General features: G+C 41.2%; 1 protein-coding gene across 4 annotated transcripts; it reads left to right on the top strand.

Annotated features, from left to right (window-relative positions):
- Positions 1-1,857: 1,857 nt before the first annotated feature.
- SREBP (Sterol regulatory element binding protein) lies at positions 1,858-22,858 on the top strand. 4 transcript variants are annotated; one of them, XM_045765748.2, is made up of 15 exons: positions 1,858-2,072; positions 4,902-5,158; positions 6,614-7,321; positions 10,371-10,616; positions 10,756-10,960; positions 11,268-11,449; positions 13,474-13,655; positions 14,037-14,200; positions 15,819-16,098; positions 16,669-16,849; positions 18,363-18,520; positions 19,809-19,932; positions 21,777-21,941; positions 22,083-22,218; positions 22,359-22,858. In XM_045765748.2, exons 1-15 carry the CDS (start codon positions 2,030-2,032, stop codon positions 22,577-22,579), a joined length of 3,252 nt encoding a protein of 1,083 aa, XP_045621704.1. In that variant the 5' UTR covers positions 1,858-2,029; the 3' UTR covers positions 22,580-22,858. The 4 variants fall into 4 exon arrangements, with proteins under 4 accessions (XP_045621704.1, XP_045621720.1, XP_045621728.1 ...); XM_045765764.2 differs by having other exon boundaries at positions 1,869-2,072; positions 10,371-10,604; XM_045765772.2 differs by having other exon boundaries at positions 1,879-2,072; positions 10,371-10,604; positions 10,759-10,960.
- The last annotated feature ends 543 nt before the right edge of the window (positions 22,859-23,401 follow it).

Here is a 23,401-nt window from a genome sequence, read left to right as displayed (position 1 = left end):
CTTGGACGGACAGACAGAAAATCTCTCTTACAGATGGTAAGGTATATTATCAGGAGACAGCACTAAACATGTACATCTATTTCGCACTTGGGAGAGATATGAGGATAAGAAGCTGGGATCGGAGTGTGGGAAGATAATGAGAATAAGAAGCTGGGATAGGATGGGGGATGCTCAACCATTTGGACTATCAGAGATCAAACACAAAGTTGCAAGAAGCGAAGCCTCCTCTGTACCGACCAATCCAAATGGTTGGGTGATTTGCTCATAGCGTAACGAATGTTGATTCAGCTCCTCAGCCCGTTATGTGCCTCCATAAACCTGTAGTCCTGTGTGTAAACCTGTGTGTTCAACTCCTGGTGGCTCCGTAACACAACCACACACAATATGGGTATAGGGTACACAATCCAGTAACTAAACAGTGCAACTGTGTAATTCATCATGGTTGTAATATGCTTAGCACAAAGCTCACAAGCCATTGCTTCGGGTGGGGATGGTATTGGTAGGGTGTCTCCAAGGGGGCATAATTGGCCGACCCCTCAATGTGTTTAAAAGAGAACTGGATAAGCACCTCCAAAGGATACCATCAACTAGGCTGTGATTCATACATCAGGCTGCGAGCAATCGCGTCCAACAGCCTGGTTGACCAGTCCAGCAACGAGGAGGCCTGGTCGACGACCGGGCCGCGGGGACGCGAAGCCCCGGAAAAAACTCCCAAGATACGGAGGGGAGTACAGTCACTGACCCCGTCCGTCATGTTCCTCCGTGAACCTTGCTCATACATTCCCCCCATCTGTGAAAAGCATTTATAGCGATTCTAAACTAAAAAGAGAACAAGAGAGTATATATGTGGGTTATGTTGAATATGATTGGTTTGGTATTAAACCAATCTATTAACTATTACCACCCCACATACGTTTAGCAATTGTATTATTACTGATTGATGCTCTTGTGTATAACGGCACGTATTCGTACCAAAATCTTGAATGCGCACTTCGGTTCCTACACACACATATGGGCCGGTTCATTTGTCTTTGATCACGCCACGTTATTGCAACACCACTGTGGGTACTTTCCAGTTGATCTTTTGTTCTACGAAGGTTTAACTATTTGTCTAGTATTTTGGCGCCATATACGTTAATAAAAACGAAACTATATGCAATACACAACGCAAAATGCAAGTGTACTTCTTGGCCAGTTCGCGATATATTATTTTTTGACAATTATTACATTTGTGAGGGAAAACTACAGGATACAAGTCGACAGGAACATTAACTTTGGGTTTTATTGAGTACGAGTCATAACTTGACGTAAGTTTGTTATTGTCTCGCTCCGAGGGTGATCGTAGTTGATGCCGGACTCTCGTACACATTTTAAAACTGTCGCACACAATGGCTCTCTATATAACATTGCATGTATTATATTGTATACTTTTTTCCCCTGTGTACTCAAGATGGTGTATTTAATCAAACCCTAGTTTATTATAAATATATCTTTAAAAACTGAGACTATAATACGTGAATTCTAGTTCATTAAATCACATTCCTGAATTATCCTCAATATCGAAAATTTAAATTCGTATCAATAAAGCTTCAGTTATGTCGAGTACCAAAATATAATAAAATATATTTAATGTGTGTTTACATTTGTATACATTAGAATAGAGAGGAGAATAGAGCAGTACACTGGAGTAGGGGGGGAGTGGGAAGTTTTTCTCGGTAGTCCCGCACGCTGCCGGTGATCATCGAGCGCGAGAAGGCCGTGGGTGCAGTGTTTTGGTGAGACGTCACGGTCGTGACGTCATATGGCGTGATGGCAAACCCGAGCTGAGATTGGCTGAGCGGGCGGGGCAAGCGGGTTGTGATTGGCTGGTGCCGTGAGGCAACATCGCGCGATTGTCAGTCGTGCGAGGCGCGTGAGAGGGGCTGGAGACGACCTGCTTGCACACGCACACGCACGCACACGCACGCACACGTAGGATTGGTCTAGGAGCTAGTAGTGTGTGTGTGTGGGGGTTTGATGGTGACCCACCATGGAGGACGACGTCATCATCCCCGACGACTTCGAGGAGGAAGGTGAGCCTGGCTCTTGCGGTGGGTGATGCCCTGCACCCACCTTCTTTCACCTGGCCTCCCATGGTGATGCCCTGCACCCACCTTCTTTCACTTGGCCTCCCATGGTGATGCCCTGCACCCACCTTCTTTCACCTGGCCTCCCATGGTGATGCCCTGCACCCACCTTCTTTCACTTGGCCTCCCATGGTGATGCCCTGCACCCACCTTCTTTCACCTGGCCTCCCATGGTGATGCCCTGCACCCACCTTCTTTCACCTGGCCTCCCATGGTGATGCCCTGCACCCACCTTCTTTCACCTGGCCTCCCATGGTGATGCCCTGCACCCACCTTCTTTCACCTGGCCTCCCATGGTGATGCCCTGCACCCACCTTTCACCTGGCCTCCCATGGTGATGCCCTGCACCCACCTTCTTTCACCTGGCCTCCCATGGTGATGCCCTGCACCCACCTTCCTTCACCTGGCCTCCCATGGTGATGCCCTGCACCCACCTTCCTTCACCTGGCCTCCCATGGTGATGCCCTGCACCCACCTTCCTTCACCTGGCCTCCCATGGTGATGCCCTGCACCCACCTTCCTTCACCTGGCCCCCCATGGTGATGCCCTGCACCCACCTTCCTTCACCTGGCCTCCCATGGTGATGCCCTGCACCCACCTTCTTTCACCTGGCCTCCCATGGTGATGCCCTGCACCCACCTTCCTTCACCTGGCCTCCCATGGTGATGCCCTGCACCCACCTTCTTTCACCTGGCCTCCCATGGTGATGCCCTGCACCCACCTTCCTTCACCTGGCCCCCCATGGTGATGCCCTGCACTCACCTTCCTTCACCTGGCCTCCCATGGTGATGCCCTTCACCTACCCTCCTTCACCTGGGCCTCCCATGGTGATGCCCTGCACCCACCTTCCTTCACCTGGCCTCCCATGGTGATGCCCTGCACCCACCTTCCTTCACCTGGCCCCCCATGGTGGTGCCCTGCACCCACCTTCCTTCACCTGGCCTCCCATGGTGATGCCCTGCACCCACCTTCCTTCACCTGGCCTCCCATGGTGATGCCCTGCACCCACCTTCCTTCACCTGGCCTCCCATGGTGATGCCCTGCACCCACCTTCCTTCACCTGGCCTCCCATGGTGATGCCCTGCACCCACCTTCCTTCACCTGGCCCCCCATGGTGATGCCCTGCACCCACCTTCCTTCACCTGGCCCCCCATGGTGATGCCCTGCACCCACCTTCCTTCACCTGGCCCCCCATGGTGATGCCCTGCACCCACCTTCCTTCACCTGGCCCCCCATGGTGATGCCCTGCACCCACCTTCCTTCACCTGGCCCCCCATGGTGATGCCCTGCACCCACCTTCCTTCACCTGGCCCCCCATGGTGATGCCCTGCACCCACCTTCCTTCACCTGGCCCCCCATGGTGTTGCCCTGCACCCACCTTCCTTCACCTGGCCCCCCATGGTGTTGCCCTGCACCCACCTTCCTTCACCTGGCCCCCCCCATGGTGATGCCCCTGCACCCACCTTCCTTCACCTGGCCCCCCATGGTGTTGCCCTGCACCCACCTTCCTTCACCTGGCCTCCCATGGTGGTGCCCCTGCATGCACCTTCCTTTTATTTAGTTACATATACAGTATATATAACTAATGTAATAGAATATTACATTATTCTATTATTAAATAGAAAAATGCATATTCTCTTACATTAATTAGTACTACATATAGAAAGTGTGTCAGGGCTTGGTGTGAGGTGATGCTTCTTGAATGTGTGTTGAAACGGAGGCTAAAAGTTAAGTTTTCACTAAAGTGAGCTAGAGGGGCACCTTTTTCTTGGCAGTCTTTGGTTCATATAGCTTAATTTTCAGAGCTGTCTTTGTGGTGTTTTCTCTCTTTATTTGGTAAATTTTGATAGCCCTCTTCTCATGGTAAAATGCCTTATGGATGACCAAAATACTTTCCTGCTTGATACCTGCTGGATGGGGTTCTGGGAGTTCTTCTACTTCCCAAGCCCGGCCCGAGGCCAGGCTCGACTTCTGAGAGTTTGGTCCACTAGGCTGTTGCTTGGAGCGGCCCACATACCCACCACAGCCCGGCTGATCCAGAACTTCTCTTAGAAAACAGTCCAGTTTTCTCTTGAAGATGTCTGCTGTCATTAAAAATTCGCTGCTTATTCAACACAATGTTTTGCATAATTTTTCTCATATTATTGTTAGGTGATGCAAGCCTAGTGGATAAGGGCATGGTATGGCATTTGATCAATTGAACTGGTTTGTACAGTGCCGGCCTCGCTTCTTGCAAGGCTGGCGACCTATCCTCAATGGTCTAAGTGGTTGGCCACCTTTCCTTCATTCAGTCCTTGTGTCCTAACTCCTTGCCTGTGTATCCCTTTAAAGTGCTATAACGTTCAGTATAGTATGTATAGTCATACTGGCTTAGCGCTTTCTCCTGGTGACTTAATTATTCGATCAATTTAGCCATGTCAGTTTAATTTACTTAATCCAGTGAGCATTATTGTAATCTATACTACTGTATATGTATTTATTTTCAGTTTAACATTTATATATAAAACCAAGGATATGAATTGAATTTCAAGGATGTAAATAAAGTGGTAGCAAAAGAATGCTTCTATTGATCACTACTTGTAAAACTTCAAAGAGTAGTTAAATACAGTATCAACATGCTTTTACTGTAAATGTTTTGGTTCTCTATTGACATTGACCTTCAATATGTCTTGGGGGCTAATTATTTGCAGCTGTATCCAGAAGACTGATTATAATATAAATCTACTAATAATTACTTGTACCTATTTATATGATCAAATTTTCATTTGATTCTAGATCTCCTGACGCAGATGAACTGGCCAGATCTAGACTTGGTGGACATAAAGGATTTGGGAATAGATTGGAATGAAAGTGATGTTTTGTCTCAAGGAGGGACTGGGAGCAGTATAAACCAAGCGAGTGTGTCCGCCCCAAGCAACACCTCGACTCCCACTCATGGTAATAACAGCTTCAACACAACGCTCAACGGCACCATCAACAGCTCTAGCTTTCTGTGTAACGGTGATAGTTTCCTGAACAGCAGTGACTTTCAGGCAAGTTGAGAAAATTTCTTGACTATAACTTTGGGTTTTGTGGTACAGAGGTCTATTTTCTTTACTCACAATTGGGTTTCATGGTTTGATACCTAGGTTAGACAGAAATTGTTTGGGGACATTTCATTTCACCTGATACAGTACCTGCTAGGTGAACAGGTATCTGGTATCTGAAAATTAGGTAATTGCTGTTAGTTGCATCCTGAGGAAGGCGAGTTGCATCCTGAATAAGGCCTGCTTTCTGGCAAAGCAGGCATCCTATGAAGACTATTTCCTGTCAGAGGTACTACCCCTCGTGGACATCCCCAGAAACCCCAATGATGAATTTGGGACACATCATATGAAGCCATATAATGGGTGTCCCAATGGAGTTTATGGATGCGGGTTTATCCCATCATACGGCTTCATTATTTTCTCATAAATGTGTGTATTATGTTGACCAGACCACAACACACTAGTAGGTGAAGGGACGACGACGTTTCGGTCCTAATCGGCAATCGACTTGAGAATGGTCCAGGACGAACCGAAACGTCGTAGTCCCTTCACCTTATAGCGTGTGGTCTGGTTAACATACTTTAACCACGTTATTGTGACTCATCGCCTGCATGTGTATATTATATCTTGGTGTCCTTGTAACACGATTGTACACCATATTTGTTTTATGTTTATTTATCCTATGCTGCTCAGAATGTTATTGAAAAGATTTTCATTAATGGATGCAAAATTAGGAGTTGAAAATAGAAAAACCATTGAGTTTAATTTTATCGAAATTCTATATTCAAGTTTCATTTTAAATTTAAGTTCACTAGTCATGGAGCTATTTTAAAAAAATAGGGTAGAGAGGGGTCTTTGGATGAAGGGTACAATTTGACATAATCAGATTCTTATCAGGAGACATCATGTGTATGGTCTGAAGTATGATTTTGCCTTAAATATATGCAGTTCCATATGCAGGCATATATAACACTGGCAAAAGTGAAAGTAAACAAAGCAAATTATAATTTTTTCGTAGTAACTATAATATAATAATCAATGTATCGGGGGACAGGCAGCCAGTGTATACAGTATATTTGTTAGGTTTTATATCGAGGTCACCCCAAAGGTCATTGTACTGACCCTCCCCAGGCAGCAACCCTACAAGAAGCAAACTTAATTCCTGGGAACACAAGGGTGTTACGTTATAGGAAATACACCTAACCATTTCTATCCTGTCGGGGATTCAAAACCAGAATTCCTGATAGTGAGTGAATGAACCCAACGGTACTTCTGTAATGCACAACGGTTTTATCTTTTATTGTAATAAGCGTTTTATTTATTTATCTTGCACAACACTAATACTGCCTTAACAATTGTCATAAGAGGTGTGTATACAGCCATGGAAAATTACATAATTTTTATTTTTTAAGAATTTAGAATAAAAGTAGTAATCTTAGTTTCTTATTTGTTTATTTACAGGACTCAAAAGTATCTCCACAGCACCAACAACTGCAACAGCCGCAGCAGCAACAACTAGTGGTAACGTCAGTAAGTGGAGTTCGGCAGGTGGCACACGTTGCTCCCAGAATTGGTCAGACCTCGATTATCAATGTCCCTCAGACATTGGTGACTAGTAGTGGATTGAACCAAGCTCCACAGCTACAACAACTGCTCACCCATCAACAAATTGGTGTTCATCAGCAACAAAACACGGTTACCCACATTCAGCCTCGTACACTTCAGTTACACCCCCAACTCCAGCAAGTTAAAATACCTCAGTCTATTGGCAAGAGAGTTGTGACCACGGGGATTTCTCAAGTAATACAGCAGCCTTCATTGATACAACAGCTGGTGATACCCAAAGCAGAGACACTCACCACCACATCATCAGGGCAGTGCATTACCGTACCGCATGCTGTCTTGTATAAGACGGCACCCACCCTTACAACTATTACGACGCCCATTCAGAATTTTGACCAGGCTACAGTTGTCACGGGTATTCCAGTTATGTTGGATTCTGATCGTGTACCCCTGGCGAGAGTAGTTAGTTCTGCATCAAAAGCAATGATTGTGCCACAGAAGGGTGAGAAGCGAAATTCCCACAATGCTATTGAGAAGCGTTATAGAAGTTCCATTAACGACAAGATTTTGGAGCTCAAGAATCTAGTTGCAGGTGAAGAGGCAAAGGTATGTAATATACATGCATTTTCAGTACTGTATTCTAATGGGCAATGTCAGTACTTTGTTCTAATGGCTATTTTCAGTAATGTAATGTAATTTTGATGGAATTTTATAGATTGATGATGACTGCATTTGCCTAGGTAACGCACGCATGGTGATAACTACATTTGTCTGGTAATGTGACCACAAAATGAGAGCCGGATTTTTACTCTGTGAATCAATTTATGACAATACCGCTGCCTAAGAGTTGATTATTTTTTTTCATTATTTTGACTATTACACTTGTCAGTGATACAGGTCTATAACTAAGAGGGTCTTCCCTGCTGCCATTTATGTAGCCTGGAACTATGTTAGCCTTTTTTCTATATATCTGCCCTGTACCCAGAAATGACCAAAAAATAAATTGAAGTGGAATGCTGAACTCTGGTGTTCATTCTCTCGGAACCCAAGGTGAAACTTCACCTGGGCCAGCTGCTTTGTTCCTACTTGGCTCCTTGAGCATTTTTTCCCACTTCATCTGTAAACTCTGTTGTTTTCTGGCAGTCCTATTGAGTCTGGGCCTGAAAATTTAATTTTGCACAAACACACTTTGGAACTGTTGGTTTAATGTTTCATGCATTTCCTTTTCATTTTCCGTGACTACGTTTTCCATTTTCAACCTCTGAAATTTATCCTTTACCTGCAATTTGCTTTTAATGAATTTATAGAATACACCTGGTTCTGTTTTACATTGCTATTAGTTTCACAAAAAAAATTGCTGCCTCTCTTCTCGCTGTTGTTTTTCTTCCAGCTGGATTTTAAAGTTTTAAGAGTTTTGTCATATACCGCTTCAGCAGGTAGACAGTTCCATAGGTTTATAACCCTCTGGGTGAAAATTCATCTCCTGTTTTGAGTCCATTGTGGCTTGCTGAGCTTGAAACCCTTGCTCCTAGCTTGTGTTACATCTGACCCTCTGAAGAAATTGTCTGGATCAACATCCTCCAAATTGTTTAATATTTTGCAGATGAGGAGTCACAATAACATGGCTGAAAAATTGACTTGATAATGGTCCAGGACAGACCGAAATGTTGTTGTCTCTTCACTTTCTAGTGTGTGATTTGGTCAACCTGTTCAGTATTTTTAATGTTTTGATGAGATCTGCCTGTCATGCCTGGTTTGCAGTGTTGTTAGCCCTGAGGCCCTCAACCGTTCCTGCTACGACAGTTGACGTGGTTCTGGAATTATTTTTATTGCCTGGTGGTGTTCTTTTTCCCCTGAAGATGAGGTCTCCATGCTTGGATGCGATAGTCCAAGTGGACTGGGAGATGCACCAGAGATTTATGCAGTTGAATATTTACCTTCTATTTGAATCGTTCTTTAGTTGTAAGACCTTACACTAGCCAAACAATTTTATTTACTGATTTTGCTTCTCTGGTTCTTTCTGACCTAGATGTTACCTCTTTCTTTGCAACCAAAACTTATTAGGGACTTACTTCAATCAGCTCTGTTCTGCACCACCTTCGGCTTTGATGCCAATTCTTTTCTGACTTCGTCTAATGTCTGGGTTTTTCTGACTGCTGCAGTTTCTGGCCTTTACTGCTGCTTCTATTATTACTTTCTCCCTGGTCTGTTGTGCATAGGTATGTTGCATATCCTTCTTGCATTGTTCTATTATGTGTAACTACTTCTATCTGTTCTGATAAGAGCTCTATTTTTTATGTTGAAATTCCTTGCATAACTTACTGTAGTCATTCGTGTTAACATTTCCTTTAACTTCTTCAAAAGCTATTTTCAATACTTTTCCTCCGCTAGGGCTTTACATTTGGCTTCCCAGTGATTCCTGTCCTTGTATAATGCTTTGATTTGCCCCTCAAGAGCTAATACTGTACTTTACTACCCAAGTTCTCATTACTGTCCTCCAAATTCCTGATTATTTCCACATGATAGTTTTCATTAATCATAAATTTTGCCAACTTGTCGTGCAAACTGCTCATACCAATACAGTACTGTTCTCGTTAAAGTCACCAAAATCCAGCTCTGACGTTAATGTTCTTCCTCTTGCCAGTGGCCATCCTGGATTTCGTCGTCTGCAACTGTTTAGACTGGCAGCATTTTCCTCATCCAATTTTTTTCACTTCTCCCCTTGCGCATGTGTGTTATTTCAGCAATTTTTCAGTCATTACACATTTAAGTCTCAAGACATCACTGTCATTAACCTATTCTACAATACTTGGGTATTTTAATTATCCTGAAGCTCCTCTGATGCAGGTATTATCTGCATATATGCATGCAACTAATGAGTTTGAGTTAGTTGCTATTGCTTCATGCCTTTTGAGCCTTGTAGTTGTCTGTAAACTGACTTTCTGGATGCTGATGAGGCTGATGAAAATTGTTCCTTGCTTCCTGGCTTACCGCTTCTGGTCCTCGGTAGACCAGCCAGGACTTCTGGAACTCGTATGACCAAGTAGTGGGGAATCATCTCGGCAAGATAGTTTCAAGAAGCCACTGAGGGGCTCCTTGCCGAAAATCTTTCTTTCCTTGTGTATGTCAAGTGGAAGCTTGGTGGGAGGGTCATTGGGTTCATTGACACGTAGGGAAAGATAGCTGGGATGTTCCAATTAGGTAGTTTATATGTTTGCCATTTCAATTTAGTTTACATACTCAATTGCACATAAATCTATTCCCGACACTTAACCCTTCCACAACGCGAGTCATACCGGGATGATTTCAACGTATCTGACCCACTGCGCGAGTCATGCAGGGATGATTTTTAAGTTTATAAATATTAGATCCTTGCTGGCAGCAGCATATTCACAACTGTAGCTAAATTGCATTGAATTTTGATAGACCAAACATGATGCATTGTTGTGAGGGCCTTACTGGACTAGAATGTGGGGAATTTTTAGTACGGTATTTTCTTTCAGTATTGTATACAGATTTTTGTTTGTACATACAGTATAGTGATTAGAGATTCTTAGTGTGGAACTACATAGTCTTCCTAGATTGGTGCCTTCTTTTGATAATTATATATTTACTTAGTGTGTTGTAAATATTTTAATTCATGTTTGTTTTTCAGCTTCACAAATCTCAAATTTTGAAAAAGGCAATTGATTACGTAAGGTACCTGCAGACTCAGAATGCTAGGTTAAGGACAGAGCTCAACACGTACCGAATGCGTGATGGAAACCAGAAGATAACTGATCTCTTAGTAGGGCCCTATACTCCTCCTCCATCGGATATTTCCTCGCCTGCTAGATCACCTCTCTCTGATTCTTCACTGCCTCCATCACCAAAATCAACAAAGTTGGAAGTAAAAGATGAGGTATTTTTGTTCATTTTGAATTTGATTTATTTGGATTAGTTTAAATAATTGTATTTGTAAGTAAATGGTGTTTGTATCAATTCTGCCAGTGATTCCAAATTTCAATAAAATCTAAGTTATTATATATTGTCAATTTCAGCAGATACCATCACCTGGAACCAGTCCACCATACATAACAATGACTCCGACAATGGCGGATTCCTCCCGATTGCTGCTGTGTGCAATGATGTTCACTGTCCTCGTCTTCAACCCCACTGGTTTCTTGAGCACGCATTTTGCTCCGAGCCAGTCTCTGTCATACGACGTTCCTGGAAGAACTATTCTCGAGATGGAACCCGGAGAAAGTTAGTTTCATTGTCTAACTTGTATATTTCATCCTCTGAAATTTTAGGAATTTAGTAGCCATGTGATATTACATTACTCATTATCCATGAAAAAATATTATTTCATTAGCTTTGAATTGAAATTGAAATAAGTTTATTGAGGTAAAATACACACAAAGGGATGAGGTAGCTCAAGCTATTCTCACCCCGTTCAGTACAACGTGTTAGTACATACATAGACACACATCACAAACAGTAAACTTGTTACCATTAGCATTTGCATTAGCTTCTCTCTCAAAAGATTGATATGCCAATGTTGACTTTTCAGGCAGCTTTTCCTTCCGAAGCCTTCTGTTTTCTTCATTTATGGTGTGGATGGTTAATTTTGCCATCATCGCTGTATTTCTTACGAGGATATTTGTCTACGGAGAGCCAGTTATGAGGAGAAAGTCGACCATAGCTGAACATTTTTGGCGTCACCGCAAACAGGCAGATCTCGATATGGCCAAGGTAAATGTTCATGAAATGGATACAATTTAATGAAGAATGTATTAGTTTAATATATTATTATCTTTATAAATTTGGTGAAATCTTGAAGGGGAGAGAAATGCAATACAGTACTTGTACTACACTAATTTGAAGGTGACTTCAAGTATTACAAGAGGACAAGACGCAGTGGTTTTTTTTTTTATTCACCAAGATTTATTTTTATACACTCGCACAACCCGTCCTCTTACTGAACATACTGTACTATATTTTTTTGTGCAATTGAGCGAAAATTGCCATGGTTTAGGGACTTTAAAAACCCCCCTTAGTATTAATGCATTTAGCAACTTGAGTATTGGTGCCAGTCGGTTAAGTGGGCAGCCTAGGTTTTGATGCTTTAAAAAAAAAATTTTTTTTGGAGGTGACATCAAGAGCACCCTGATATTATGTTTTTGAAGTGAATCATGACACAGCAGCATGTAGGATCTGGGGGCCTGACAGCTGCGAGTGGACAGCGCTTCGGATTCGTAGTCCTGAGGGTTCCGGGTTCGATCCCCGGTGGAGGCGGCAAAAATGGGCAGAGTTTGTTTCACTCTGATGCACCTGTTCACCTAGCAGTAAATAGGTATCTGGGAGTTACTGCTGCTACGGGCTGCTTCCTGGGTATGTGTAACAAAAAGGAGGCCTGGTCGAGTACTGGGTCGTGGGGACGCTAAACCCCGAAATCATCTCGAGGTACTGTTACCTCAAGATAACCTCAAGAAGGATTGCTGCACGTGATTGTTGACTCATTTTAAGTGTTCAGCTGTTTGATTTTTGTTCACTATATTTTCACAATGATTGTTGTAATGTATCTTTACAAACAAACTTGCAATGTAATCTATCGTAATGATACTGGAAATAGCGTGTTCCTGCTGAAAAGCAATATAGCCAGTTTTAATGGTTAGGAACATTCTAGGTTTGTACGGCCATCTGATGTTTTTTTTTTTCCACAGTTAAGGACATACTAAGCTAAATGATTTTGGTTTAGTGGAAATGCTAAATGATTGTTTTAGTTTATGGAACTTAGCTGTGGAACTTTTTAGCTGTGGAACACTTTCGCGTTCCACAGACTGACTATTAAGTCACTCATTTTTCTACTGAATGTGTTCCAATGACGCAGTACTGAGTCACTCATTAAAATATTTTTTAAAAATTTAAATTTTATCAGATCAATCTGGTAGTGGTTTTAAAATAAGCGCCTTTAGATAGCACACAATTTGATACCAAAATCAAAGATATAACATGAAACTTGATGTCCAAACGCTTGAAATATTATAAATAGGCCTATGGTCCGAATATTAAAATATTTGTTAAAATTCTATTTACTGTATTGTCCTATTATCTTGGGACTAGTTTTAAAATGCGCGCCTTTTTATTGCGAACAATTTGATACCAAAATGAAAGATGTAACACAAATATTTATGTCAGAACACTGGAAAGATATAAATAAATTTGTGATGATAAGCGTCCAGAATTAAAATATTTGTTAAAAATCTAGTTATTGCTCTATTATTCTGAGACTAGTTTTACAATAATCGCCTTTTTATTGCGAACAATTTGATACCAAAATGAGCGACGTAGGACGAAATTTGATGTTATCAAATTGAACGAGTTGAACATTAGGTTGCAATGTACAAAATGGTGCTCGTTCACGGGTAACTTTAGGCTTTTCTGCTGGGAGGTACTCCAGCCTTTTGTACATTTTATTCATACACATCTGTAGGGAATTTAATTGCGAACACAATGATACCAAAACGAGCGACGTAGCACGAGAATTAAGGTGAGAAAGCTGGAACGAGTATACACATTTGGGTGTCACCGCGCGCTTACCCACACGGAGGGGCTACCTACCCCCTGTCAACCGCGAGTTTCCACGGAGCGCGAAAGTGTTAATGAATTATGGCTAACCTAAATGAGGGCTAAATAATGGAAAGGAAGTATAAATTATATTTAGGTAAAATGTATTTGGTTGAAATTTAAATTAAATACCTTTTTTTCTCTCTTAGGGTAACTATAGCAGTGCCTGTCAACAATATGGTTTATCCCTGATTTCAATTGGACGGCCCTTACCAAGTACTTTAGTAGAGAAGGTGTTTTCTGTCATGTGGCAAGGCATCCGGCAAGTTCTGCAACGCCTCTATTTGGGGCGTTGGCTTGCCAAGCATGCTGGTGGTCTTTTTCTAGAGCCGTGAGTATCTTGCATCAATCTTTGTAATCTGATATGAATTTTTTGTTGGTTGTAATATAGCGATTCTCAGTTTCAAATTGTATTCCTCTTTTAGCTGCCCCGGACTCCTGCAAATCCTCCAAATACATGGTCTTTCCTTGACATTATGGAAATTATGGAAATCTTTTGGGCCCCCGGGAATGATGTACATTTTGTACCTACTAATCAAACCTGGCCATAGGCCTGGCTTGGGAAGTAAAACAACTGCCAGAACCCATTGCAGGTTCATTGTTGTATTTAACATATTGTTGTTAATAAAATAGTGTGTGGTCCTATATTCTGATTAAATTGAGTGTATATGATTATATATTTTATTTACAAAAGTTGATTTCTTTCTTGTAGGTCAGTTCGTGAAGAAATTCAGGAATGTATGTGCGAGTTTTCACACGTGTATCATAGACTGCACAAACTGCATCTCATGGGACACGCATCAGACTCTTCACATCTCCTTGGTCTCTATCTAGCCCTGACAGCCATCAACCTAGCAGAGTGTGGTGGGGTTGCGGGTGAGAATTCCGTAAAATTTTAAGTTGTAAAAATTCAATACTTTTTTATGCCACATTTAAGCCCTGAAGTACAGCTATGATCAGAGACCTCTCTTGCCTGTGCACAAAAAAAAAAAAAATTAGAAATAGTTTATAAAGTTGTAAGTGCAAAAAGTAAGAAATACAAAGGCTATACAATAAATCAAAATTTTATAAACATTTATTTGTATAAAAAATGTATTTATCGTAAGTTACAAATGCAACCTATTAAGATAAACGGTTCACAAATATTGACGCTTTCTATGCATCGGGCTTGATAAGTTAGGCGGCTTCCTTGGGGTTCATTCTTTTTTGGTTAGACTAAAAGATTGGATGTTTTACAGTGACTTATCAAGAGAACAGGCTGCTCACCTGACTTGTCAAAGGGGTTTGGGCTCAATATAGATTTGGAATGTGGTTATTATAGTAGTAGGCACCCATCAGTCTCGGAAGACTATGGAGTTGCACTCTGGCTGTTGGTCTGGAGTGGCCTCTCCTGGGCACAAAGCCAGGGTAGGTTGATACAGAGGAGAAGCTGTTACCCAAGCAGCAGGTATTATAAAATAATAATTTTTGTATCATATGATACAGCAATCCTTTTGTAGATATTTGTGTTAGACATCTTATATGTAACATTTCTATACAAGTGTAAAGGTTGATACACATTGAAAGACTGGCTAGCTTGCGTGCAGAAAATTATATTCTTGTCAATTGTTTTTATCTTTTTTTGCCCAGATTGCATGCATTTTAACCCTTGCACGAGAAGAATAAATATCGGGGCTTTTTTGAATAAACATCAAAGTTCTTAATAGTAACTTTTAAAAAGTTTGTTACAATTAAGAAATCAAGTGTAAAATGCCGTATAATTAAAGTAAAAATTGATCAAGAATGGTGCTGGAACTGGAAGTAGACCTATGCATTTTAATTGGTTGTTAGAGCGATGGCATTACTGTACTTTCAGAGTTGGCATTCTATCTCTGACGGACCAAGTGGTTGGGCACTGTTCCTTCATTCTCCCATCATATTCCAGTTTAGTCTTTAGTCTTATCTCTCCTAAGTGGTCTATAGTAATACTTACAGTACTATATCAGGAGAAAGCAAGTTTTCTCTTATGATTACATTATTTTTAACTTGAAATAATACATATAGTACAGTATATGGGAGCTATTTGGAGGTAGTTAATGTGCAGTATGTGTAAAAAGCAGTAGAAGACTTGCACTGTAGGGGAAAGGGCTCTATAAAATTGTCACTTTCATCCAGCGGTGATGCAGTCTGTGTCGAATAATAATCTTACGGATTTCCAACGGTGACGCAGTTTGCGTCTGGAATTACAATATTTGTTAAAATTCCATTTATTGTTTGATTATTATGGGACTCGTTTTAAAATACATACCTTTAAATTGCAAACAATTTGATACCAAAATGAACGAAGTAGCATGACAATTGAGGTCAGAACACTGGAAAGAGTACATATGTTAATGTGGGTGGGCGCTCCCAGGAGAGCTCATGGGAATCGCCGGGCACAGCTAGGAGTAGGTTGGGGCGTGCGCCGAGAGCGGGAAAGTGTTAACGTTGAAATTTATTGTTATTAATTTTACAGGTGGAGACATGGCAGAAATGTTGGTAACATCTGCTCTCAGAGCTAAAGAATCTCTTCCGGAACGCTGCCGCATCTTGGCTCGTGTGTTGGTGGCACAGGCAAAACGCAGATATTCCGAGACTGACAAGGCTAGTTTTTCGGCTCTTGGCTGGTTGTTTACACCATCTGGCAAACGATTCTTTGTTTCACACAAGTGGTCGTATGATGCTCATAGAGAGTCCATGTTCAGCCAACTTACAGACAAGGCTGATCCATTGGCTTATCTGCTGCTGTTGTATAGGTTGGTTATTAAAATTGTTGTATTATTAGTGAGGCCATTTTAACTCTAGGTTAACTGAATACTGTATACAAGAAACTCGTACATATTTCACATTTTATTAGAATGGTCTTCCCCCAGCTAAACACTTTTAAGCTTTTGGTTTTCTTCCACAATATGAGAAATTGCCGTTATAATTAGACAAAATTAACCTATTTGGGTCACCCCTTCTGAAATTCAGATTTGAGAAAATGCCAACTCTTGGAGGGGGGTGGCTTCGATGAAATCCATACCATGACGTAGAGTAATTTCCAGGAATTTGTATTATTCCATTTGATCATAGGCAAAATTTGATGTATACGTGTGGGAGTGCCCAATCAATAAGGAAGATTTGTTGGCCATGTTTAACATTTAGTCTGTTTTAATGTGGCTAATACTTGTCCCACCAGTGTCGTATATGGCTAATACTTGTCCCATCAGTGTTGTATATATCATTGCAACATTTAAGAAAACAAAATTTAGTAGTAACATTTTTTTTTAGTTTTCACTTGTATTAAAGCATTATTTATTTTTAATCTTGTCCTTGCATTGTAGAGAACATTTACTAGAGCGAGCAATAACAACCCTGGTGAACCCTGGCAATAAGGCAGATGATGTGTGTGAGGAAAATGCGCATCGTCGCACCCAAACTTCGGATGTATTAGAATACATCCATCTCTTGAATGAGACGTACAATGGCTCTGGAACTTCACTTGGTATTTTTTGTCGTGATGAGGTAGGTTATAGTCGCAGCTTTGTCATTTTACTATATTGTTTTAAAATTTGACGAATGGGCTACTTCACAAATAAAATAATAAGGCAATTATTTTATTTGTGAAGGCGATGAGTCACAATAACGTGGCTAAAGTATGTTGACCAGACCACACACTAGTAGGTGAAGGGATGATGACGTTTCGGTCCATCCCTGGACCATTCTTAAGTTGGTTGTGAATACTGAAAGATATACTGTACAGTATAAGTATATAAGAAAGAGCATGGAAAAAAATGAGAATCTTCAAATAACTTGGTTATTAAAACATAAAATAATGTACAGTACATACAATGAAGTGCCAATAATTCAGAAGCTTTAACAATTCTAAAACAGGTTTGTTAATGTATCAAGATTTTAAAGTTAAAAATGGTGACCCAAGCATTCAAATCTGCATCAGAAATATGGTTCAATTCGGTATTGGGATACTGGTTAATAACTTCATTAAAATATCTTACCATATTATGGCCTTGGTATTCCTTGAGAGAATGGGTTGAAATGACAATTCTGGCTGAACACAAAGAAATCACTATAGAAATCACCTTTTTATATATATATATCAATGAAAAGATCGATTACGACAATATGGGAGATTTAAACCAATGTTATAATTACTGCCAGATGCTTGGCATTTTTCTTGTGTTTTTGCTGCTTAATTAATCCAGTAACATTTTTAAATTTTCCTGTAATTATTTTTTTACAACGGTTTTGCACCGTCTTTAAATGATAAGAGGTAGATGTGCATTCTAGTTAGATCAGAAGCAATAAGGGTTCAAGGACCGAATCTCTTGAAACACAGCCATAGTCTCGCATTTCCTCTTGTGACCACTTTCTGCCTGTCGGGTATATCAATACTCGTTTCGGAAAGTTCCTTAATTTAACCTGCCTTTTCATTTTGTATACTAGTCATACCATAGGGAATATATGAAATCCCATTAGCTGTGATACCTTAACCTCTAGTTATTGAAAGACCAGGTCAGTGCTCATTTGTCTATAGCAGTGTAAATTTGGTGGTGCTTTTAATTTCACTAAAACATCAGATTTTGTAATGTGTGATGGTGTCAGATTTGTGTACATTGTATTTTGACCCGCGACAATTCTTAGTTACAATCGACTTGATAATGGTCCAGGATGGACCAAAATGTCGTCGTCTCTTCAATTTCTAGTGTGTGTGGTTTGTTCAACTTAAGAGATTTGACTCGCCACACTAAGGCTGTATCCAGGATTTATGCTCGGGGATCACATAGTCCATCCATAATTGTAACAAATTAAGACGTAATTAATTTTTATAAATTTGACAAAGCATAGTTGATAAATGTCTTTATTAGTACAGTACAGAAATTAACATAAAAAAACCTGAAATTTGTAAGTTGGTTTAGAGTAAAATAAAAAAAATATATATTCTTGTATATGTAATTTTTTTTATTTTTTTATTTTTTTTTTTTTTTTATAAATAAATTTAAATAAAATTTTGTGGCAGGTGTGCTGCTGGTGGGGTTCATTGTTTGAAGTTGTTGCACACTGGCTGCTGGGTGATGATGACCAAGCAGAATCCCTCTACTCCACAGTGGAGAATGTTCCCGAGGCTCTGAAAATTTCTGACGATCCTTTGCCAATGGCAGTGTTGTATGCTGCCAGGTGAGTACCTGGTATTGATGTTATTCTTGTTTGGTTCCCCCCCACCCCATTTTAGTTGGTTGGCAGCAGCAGTTATGGGTGGTTCGTGGGGAATGTAAATGGGTATTTGTACAACACTAACACCAGTCAGAATTGCCTCAAATTAACCAATAAATTGCGGATAAAGGCTTCCAGTTTAACACAGATTGGAATCGCAGCTTGGTAAGAATTAAGCCCGGTGTTAAGCCCGGACCCCTTCTCAACACCCAACTGCACCCTCTCCAAGCCCACAGGATAGATAAACATATTTGTAACAATCTGTTTATTTAAAAAAAAAAACATCCCCGACAGTCATAACAAATGATCCTGCCTTTTGACATTTACTCTAAGATCCAGTACTCCTGTTTGATAGAAGTAAGGATTTACACCTATATACAAGGCAAGAATTAACACTGGTTAAACAATAACTGAAGAACATTAACACGTGTACACCTGCACACAATCTTCTTACGGGTCACTCTTCCTAAATAACACCGAGTGAGCTGTAAGTGGCATTTTAAATTGAAAGAAATAAACATGAACATGGTGGCAGAAACTAGGATAGAACAAGACAGAAAAAATGTTGGCATAACTGACACAAGCTTCCTCACAGACTGCATGACCAAATTAAAACTGCTTGCCTCTCCAGGCAGCGTTCTTTAAAAAAAACTCGTACACTAACCATCCACATTCTTTAATGTGTTATGCCCAAATACTGTACTTGACCAGTCATTAAAATAACTATCCTACTGGCTGCTTACTATTCGACCACCAAGTACAAATTCTTAAATACAGCCAGTAGTATACATACTACGACTACTTGGTCATAGTATACCACCAGCACTTAATCATAACCATAAAAACAAAGGCTTCTATACATTTTTAGAATAGGTTCACCATGAATAAAATGGCCACTTCAAAAGTTATATGGAATAGTAACACTTCCAATGAGTTGTGTGTGCATGAGGTAGCCATTACTTTATTCGTTTATTAGTTAGTTTTGTACCATTTAATTAAATTCTCGTTTTATTAGTACTGTATTTCAGTATTTAATAAATGATGAAATTCAGTGACCCCATGGTCACTCCTCTTGTAAATTATATTATGTTCATAAATATGTTGGTGGGGGGGGGAGATGATGTATTCTAGTTTTAAGAACCGTGTTTGCAAGAAATACTAGCATAGAGAAACAAGGATTCCTTTCTTGATTGCCTGCAATTTAAAAATAATTGTATTTTGAATATTTACTGAAACAATTGCCTTTTCCCAGAGCACGACGTCAGCATGGTCACAGTTCTCCGTCTACGGTCCTCCGTCTATGTGAGCGTGCTGGCTCTGCACTGAGTGACTCAATACATCAGGCTTCGTACAAGCAACCAAACTCAATGGTCCAGGTTTGTTTCTCTTATTTTTGACATTGGGTAGGAGCTAGTTTGGGATTAATGAAGTACATAAAAAAAATGGAAAATATGATCAATAGAGTGCGATGCCTTTCATGTTCCCTAGACATAGAATATGTCCATAAAGTATGTACAGTCAATGCAGCTTGTCCTTGTAAAGAATGTCACTTTTCGCTCGTATGCATCAAATAAGGCCAAAAATTGTCGTACTAGAAAATGGAAGCGGCTCGCAAAAGTGATGTCTCCGGCGCAGGGGTTTCTGCTCTTTCGGTTCTGGTGGTTGGTTTGTTTGGTTGCAGCCTTCTTTTCTGGCAAAGAACAAGACGGCTGCTTTCCAGAGGGATCCTTGGATCGTTGATGCTTGGTTAGTCAGGCTGGGGATGCGCTTTGGGCTTATCTGGTTTCCCTCGTTCCCTGTTCCAGGGCTTGGATCTCCCAGGTCATCCACAGGATTATTTTAGTCTAGCCAGCCTGCAGTTTATCCTCGTGCCCATGACGTTAGGAAGTTTGCTGCATTGGCTGCCGTGTTTGGCAACATGTCTTGGCCTGATATTCGGGCGCAGGGATTCTGGAAGTTGAACAGGGTCCTGGCTGCCCATTATTTGATTATCCTGGCTGCATTCCTGTGTTGCTTTGGGTTGCAGGTTGTAGCCGGTTGTCACGCCTTCAGGTTGAGGAGTGTGTGGCAGCTGCCTCCTGGGTAAGTCCCTCTTTTCTTTATCTTTGTTTATGTAGCGCCATAGAGCCAAAGGGACTCCCCACAGAAAACCAGCATTGAATGTAATTAAAGGCCATTTTCTGGGTGAGCCCTGGAGGCTCCCTGGCAGCCCTCCCTCCCTCCGGTTGGCGATTTTTCGTGTTTGATGCTTAGCTGGGGGAGCCAGTCGGCCGAGCGGACAGCACACTGGACTTGTGATCCTGTGGTCCCGGGTTTGATCCCGGGCGCCGGCAAGAAACAATGGGCAGAGTTTCTTTCACCCCTATGCCCCTGCTATCTAGCAGTAAAATAGGTACCTGGGTGTTAGTCAGCTGTCACGGGCTGCTTCCTAGGGGTGGAGGCCTGGTCGAGGACCGGGTCGTGGGGACACTAAAGCCCCGAAATCATCTCAAGATAGCTTTTGAACTGGAGTACTGGGTAGCCGGCACGGGGAGGGTAGGACTGCATGGACGAGCTGCGCGGCAGTGGAGTGTGACGTTTGCTTGTTTCCTTGGGATTGGAGGGAGGTCTGCCTCTGTTTGGTTTTTCTTTGTACTTTTCTTACCATGTGGTGTTTTTATTATGTCTACCTTTCTGGGTGCCTAACCCAGGTAGATGGCAGATAAGGAAAACTCCCAACCACGGGGGTTCCAGGGTCATTGCTACCTGCAACCTGAGGGGGCCAGGCTCTGGCTCGTGGTCCCCGGTAGGTCGAACTCTATAGACTAATGCCCCGGTCTAATATATCACACATGAGCCCGATAGCTCCAGGGAGTCTTCCAAGGCTCACCCAGAAAATGGCGTTTCATTACATTCAACACTGGTTTTTTCTTTTTGGCATGTACTGATAATGTCCGTTGTAACCCTTGGAATGTACAAGGGGTTAATGTTTTAAATGTTTATGCATGTCTAGAAACCACTGTCAACATGGGACTTGCCTCTGACAAGGATGCATTGTAGTTGCATTGCAGAGCCATTATATTGCAGTGCTTCTGCATTGCTTTCCTTGAGAGTTGGCTTCAGCAACAGATCTACATGATAACATTTCGAAAATGTACAAAAAAGTAACCTTAGTAATATATGGGAACTGTTTTATAGTACAGGACTTCTGCATAATTAATATTTAATTTTATTTTTGTAGAGTGTTCAACTGATAGTGGTGGACTGGCTCCTTGGCGTGCGAACCGTCGTGTGGGAGGGGGAGTGTGTTGCCGACTGTGATACGTTGACAGTAGCACCAGCACACGTGCTTCAGGGATTCCAACATGATTTGGCCTTGCTGCGGAAACTTGTTCAGCATATTCCTGTAAGATGGATTCTTAAATTTAGCTTGGTCTATACATGAATTTATTTAATGTTTATTTGTGAATATTGTCTGTGTAGATGCATGATTTATGAAAGAGAAAGTTTCAAATGAATAACCTGTGCAATCATCGCTTGTTTATAGGGTGTACTTGCTCGGGTATTCCTACACGAAGCAACTCTGCGAATGATGGCTGGTGCCTCACCTGCTAGAACACAACAGTTGCTGGATAGGTCACTGAGGCATAGATCCAACAAGTCATCTGTGATTTGTGGAAAAGGTGGGTATTTTATACATAAACAAAGGTTCTTTCTTACACAAAATTTCTCATCTTTAGAACATGATCTCATCCCAAACTTGGCCTGCATGCTTTATAAATCTATTCTCACAGCATTATAACAGTGTTTTCTACCCAAACAGATAAGAACCTCAATGGTTTCACCGGCGATCGAGAACATGCTACGGCATTGATGTTGGCCTGCAGACACCTTCCATCGCCTCTTCTTTCTTCTCCAGGTGAACGAGCAGGGATGCTGGCAGAAGCAGCCAAAACCCTTGAAAAAATAGGGGATAAAAGAAGACTTCAAGACTGTTACACTCTTATGAAGAGCCTTGGTAATGGAGTGTCTTCATATGGTTAAGTGTAATTATTTTTCCGTCTAACTTTTATGTACAGTATTTTCAGAATGGAATAGAGGTAAAAATAATCGCTTATTACTGTTATCCCGGTATGAACATGTATCTGACATTTTAAACATGTTAAAGAACATTTTCTTATATTAGGAATGAGTTAGGATTTGTGTTTGGTGGAGAATTACATTTAATGACCAAAGAAATTAAATTGTGAATAATTGTACCTGTTTCACATAGTGTTAGGCATTTGAATGTATATAATGTATATTATATTTTTTAACTTTCAAGAGAGCATATTTATCCTACAACAGTAAAATTATCATACACCAATACTTGCAGTATTCAATTGTTTATGCAAAATATTCACTGTCATTGTGATAAACATATTCTACCTTAAAAAAAAAAAAAAAGAAACACTCCAGTGTCGCCTTGTGGTGGTGAGGGGGCTCGTGTACGACTCCCTGGGGCCGGTGAGGGTTACCTCGCTTCACCTCCCTCGCCTGGTGTTGTATACACTTGAGTACACCTGTATGGATCTGTAGGGAGGCAAGGTCAACAGACCTCCCTGCCTCTGCAGTAGATGTTGGAAGTTTGGACATAGTCTCTTTACTGAGACTTAGTTTGGAATGCTCTCTTTACTAAAAATGGAAATACAGTAGTTAAAATTGATATAATAAGTCTCTTGTGTGTCAACTGATGTTTCAACACTAGCGATGCACTAACGTCCCCATAATAAAAGTATTTGAGTGATCAGGAGTCAGGTCACTAGATTCATAGAAACCAATGACCTCCACAATCCAGGCCAACATGGATTCATAGCAGGAAGATCA

The sequence above is a fragment of the Procambarus clarkii genome, chromosome 14 (assembly GCF_040958095.1).
Source record: "Procambarus clarkii isolate CNS0578487 chromosome 14, FALCON_Pclarkii_2.0, whole genome shotgun sequence".
Taxonomy (NCBI): domain Eukaryota; kingdom Metazoa; phylum Arthropoda; class Malacostraca; order Decapoda; family Cambaridae; genus Procambarus; species Procambarus clarkii.
The sequence above is the reverse complement of the archived record's forward strand: the minus strand, read 5'-3'. Positions and strand labels throughout refer to the sequence as shown.

Coding starts and splice junctions, on each gene's coding strand:
- SREBP (XM_045765748.2), top strand. CDS start 2,030: ATGGAGGACGACGTCATCATCCCCGACGACTTCGAGGAGGAAG. Junction 14,201..15,818: donor AGAGTGTGGTGGGGTTGCGG/GTGAGAATTCCG, acceptor TTAATTTTACAG/GTGGAGACATGGCAGAAATG. Junction 19,933..21,776: donor AACCAAACTCAATGGTCCAG/GTTTGTTTCTCT, acceptor TTATTTTTGTAG/AGTGTTCAACTGATAGTGGT.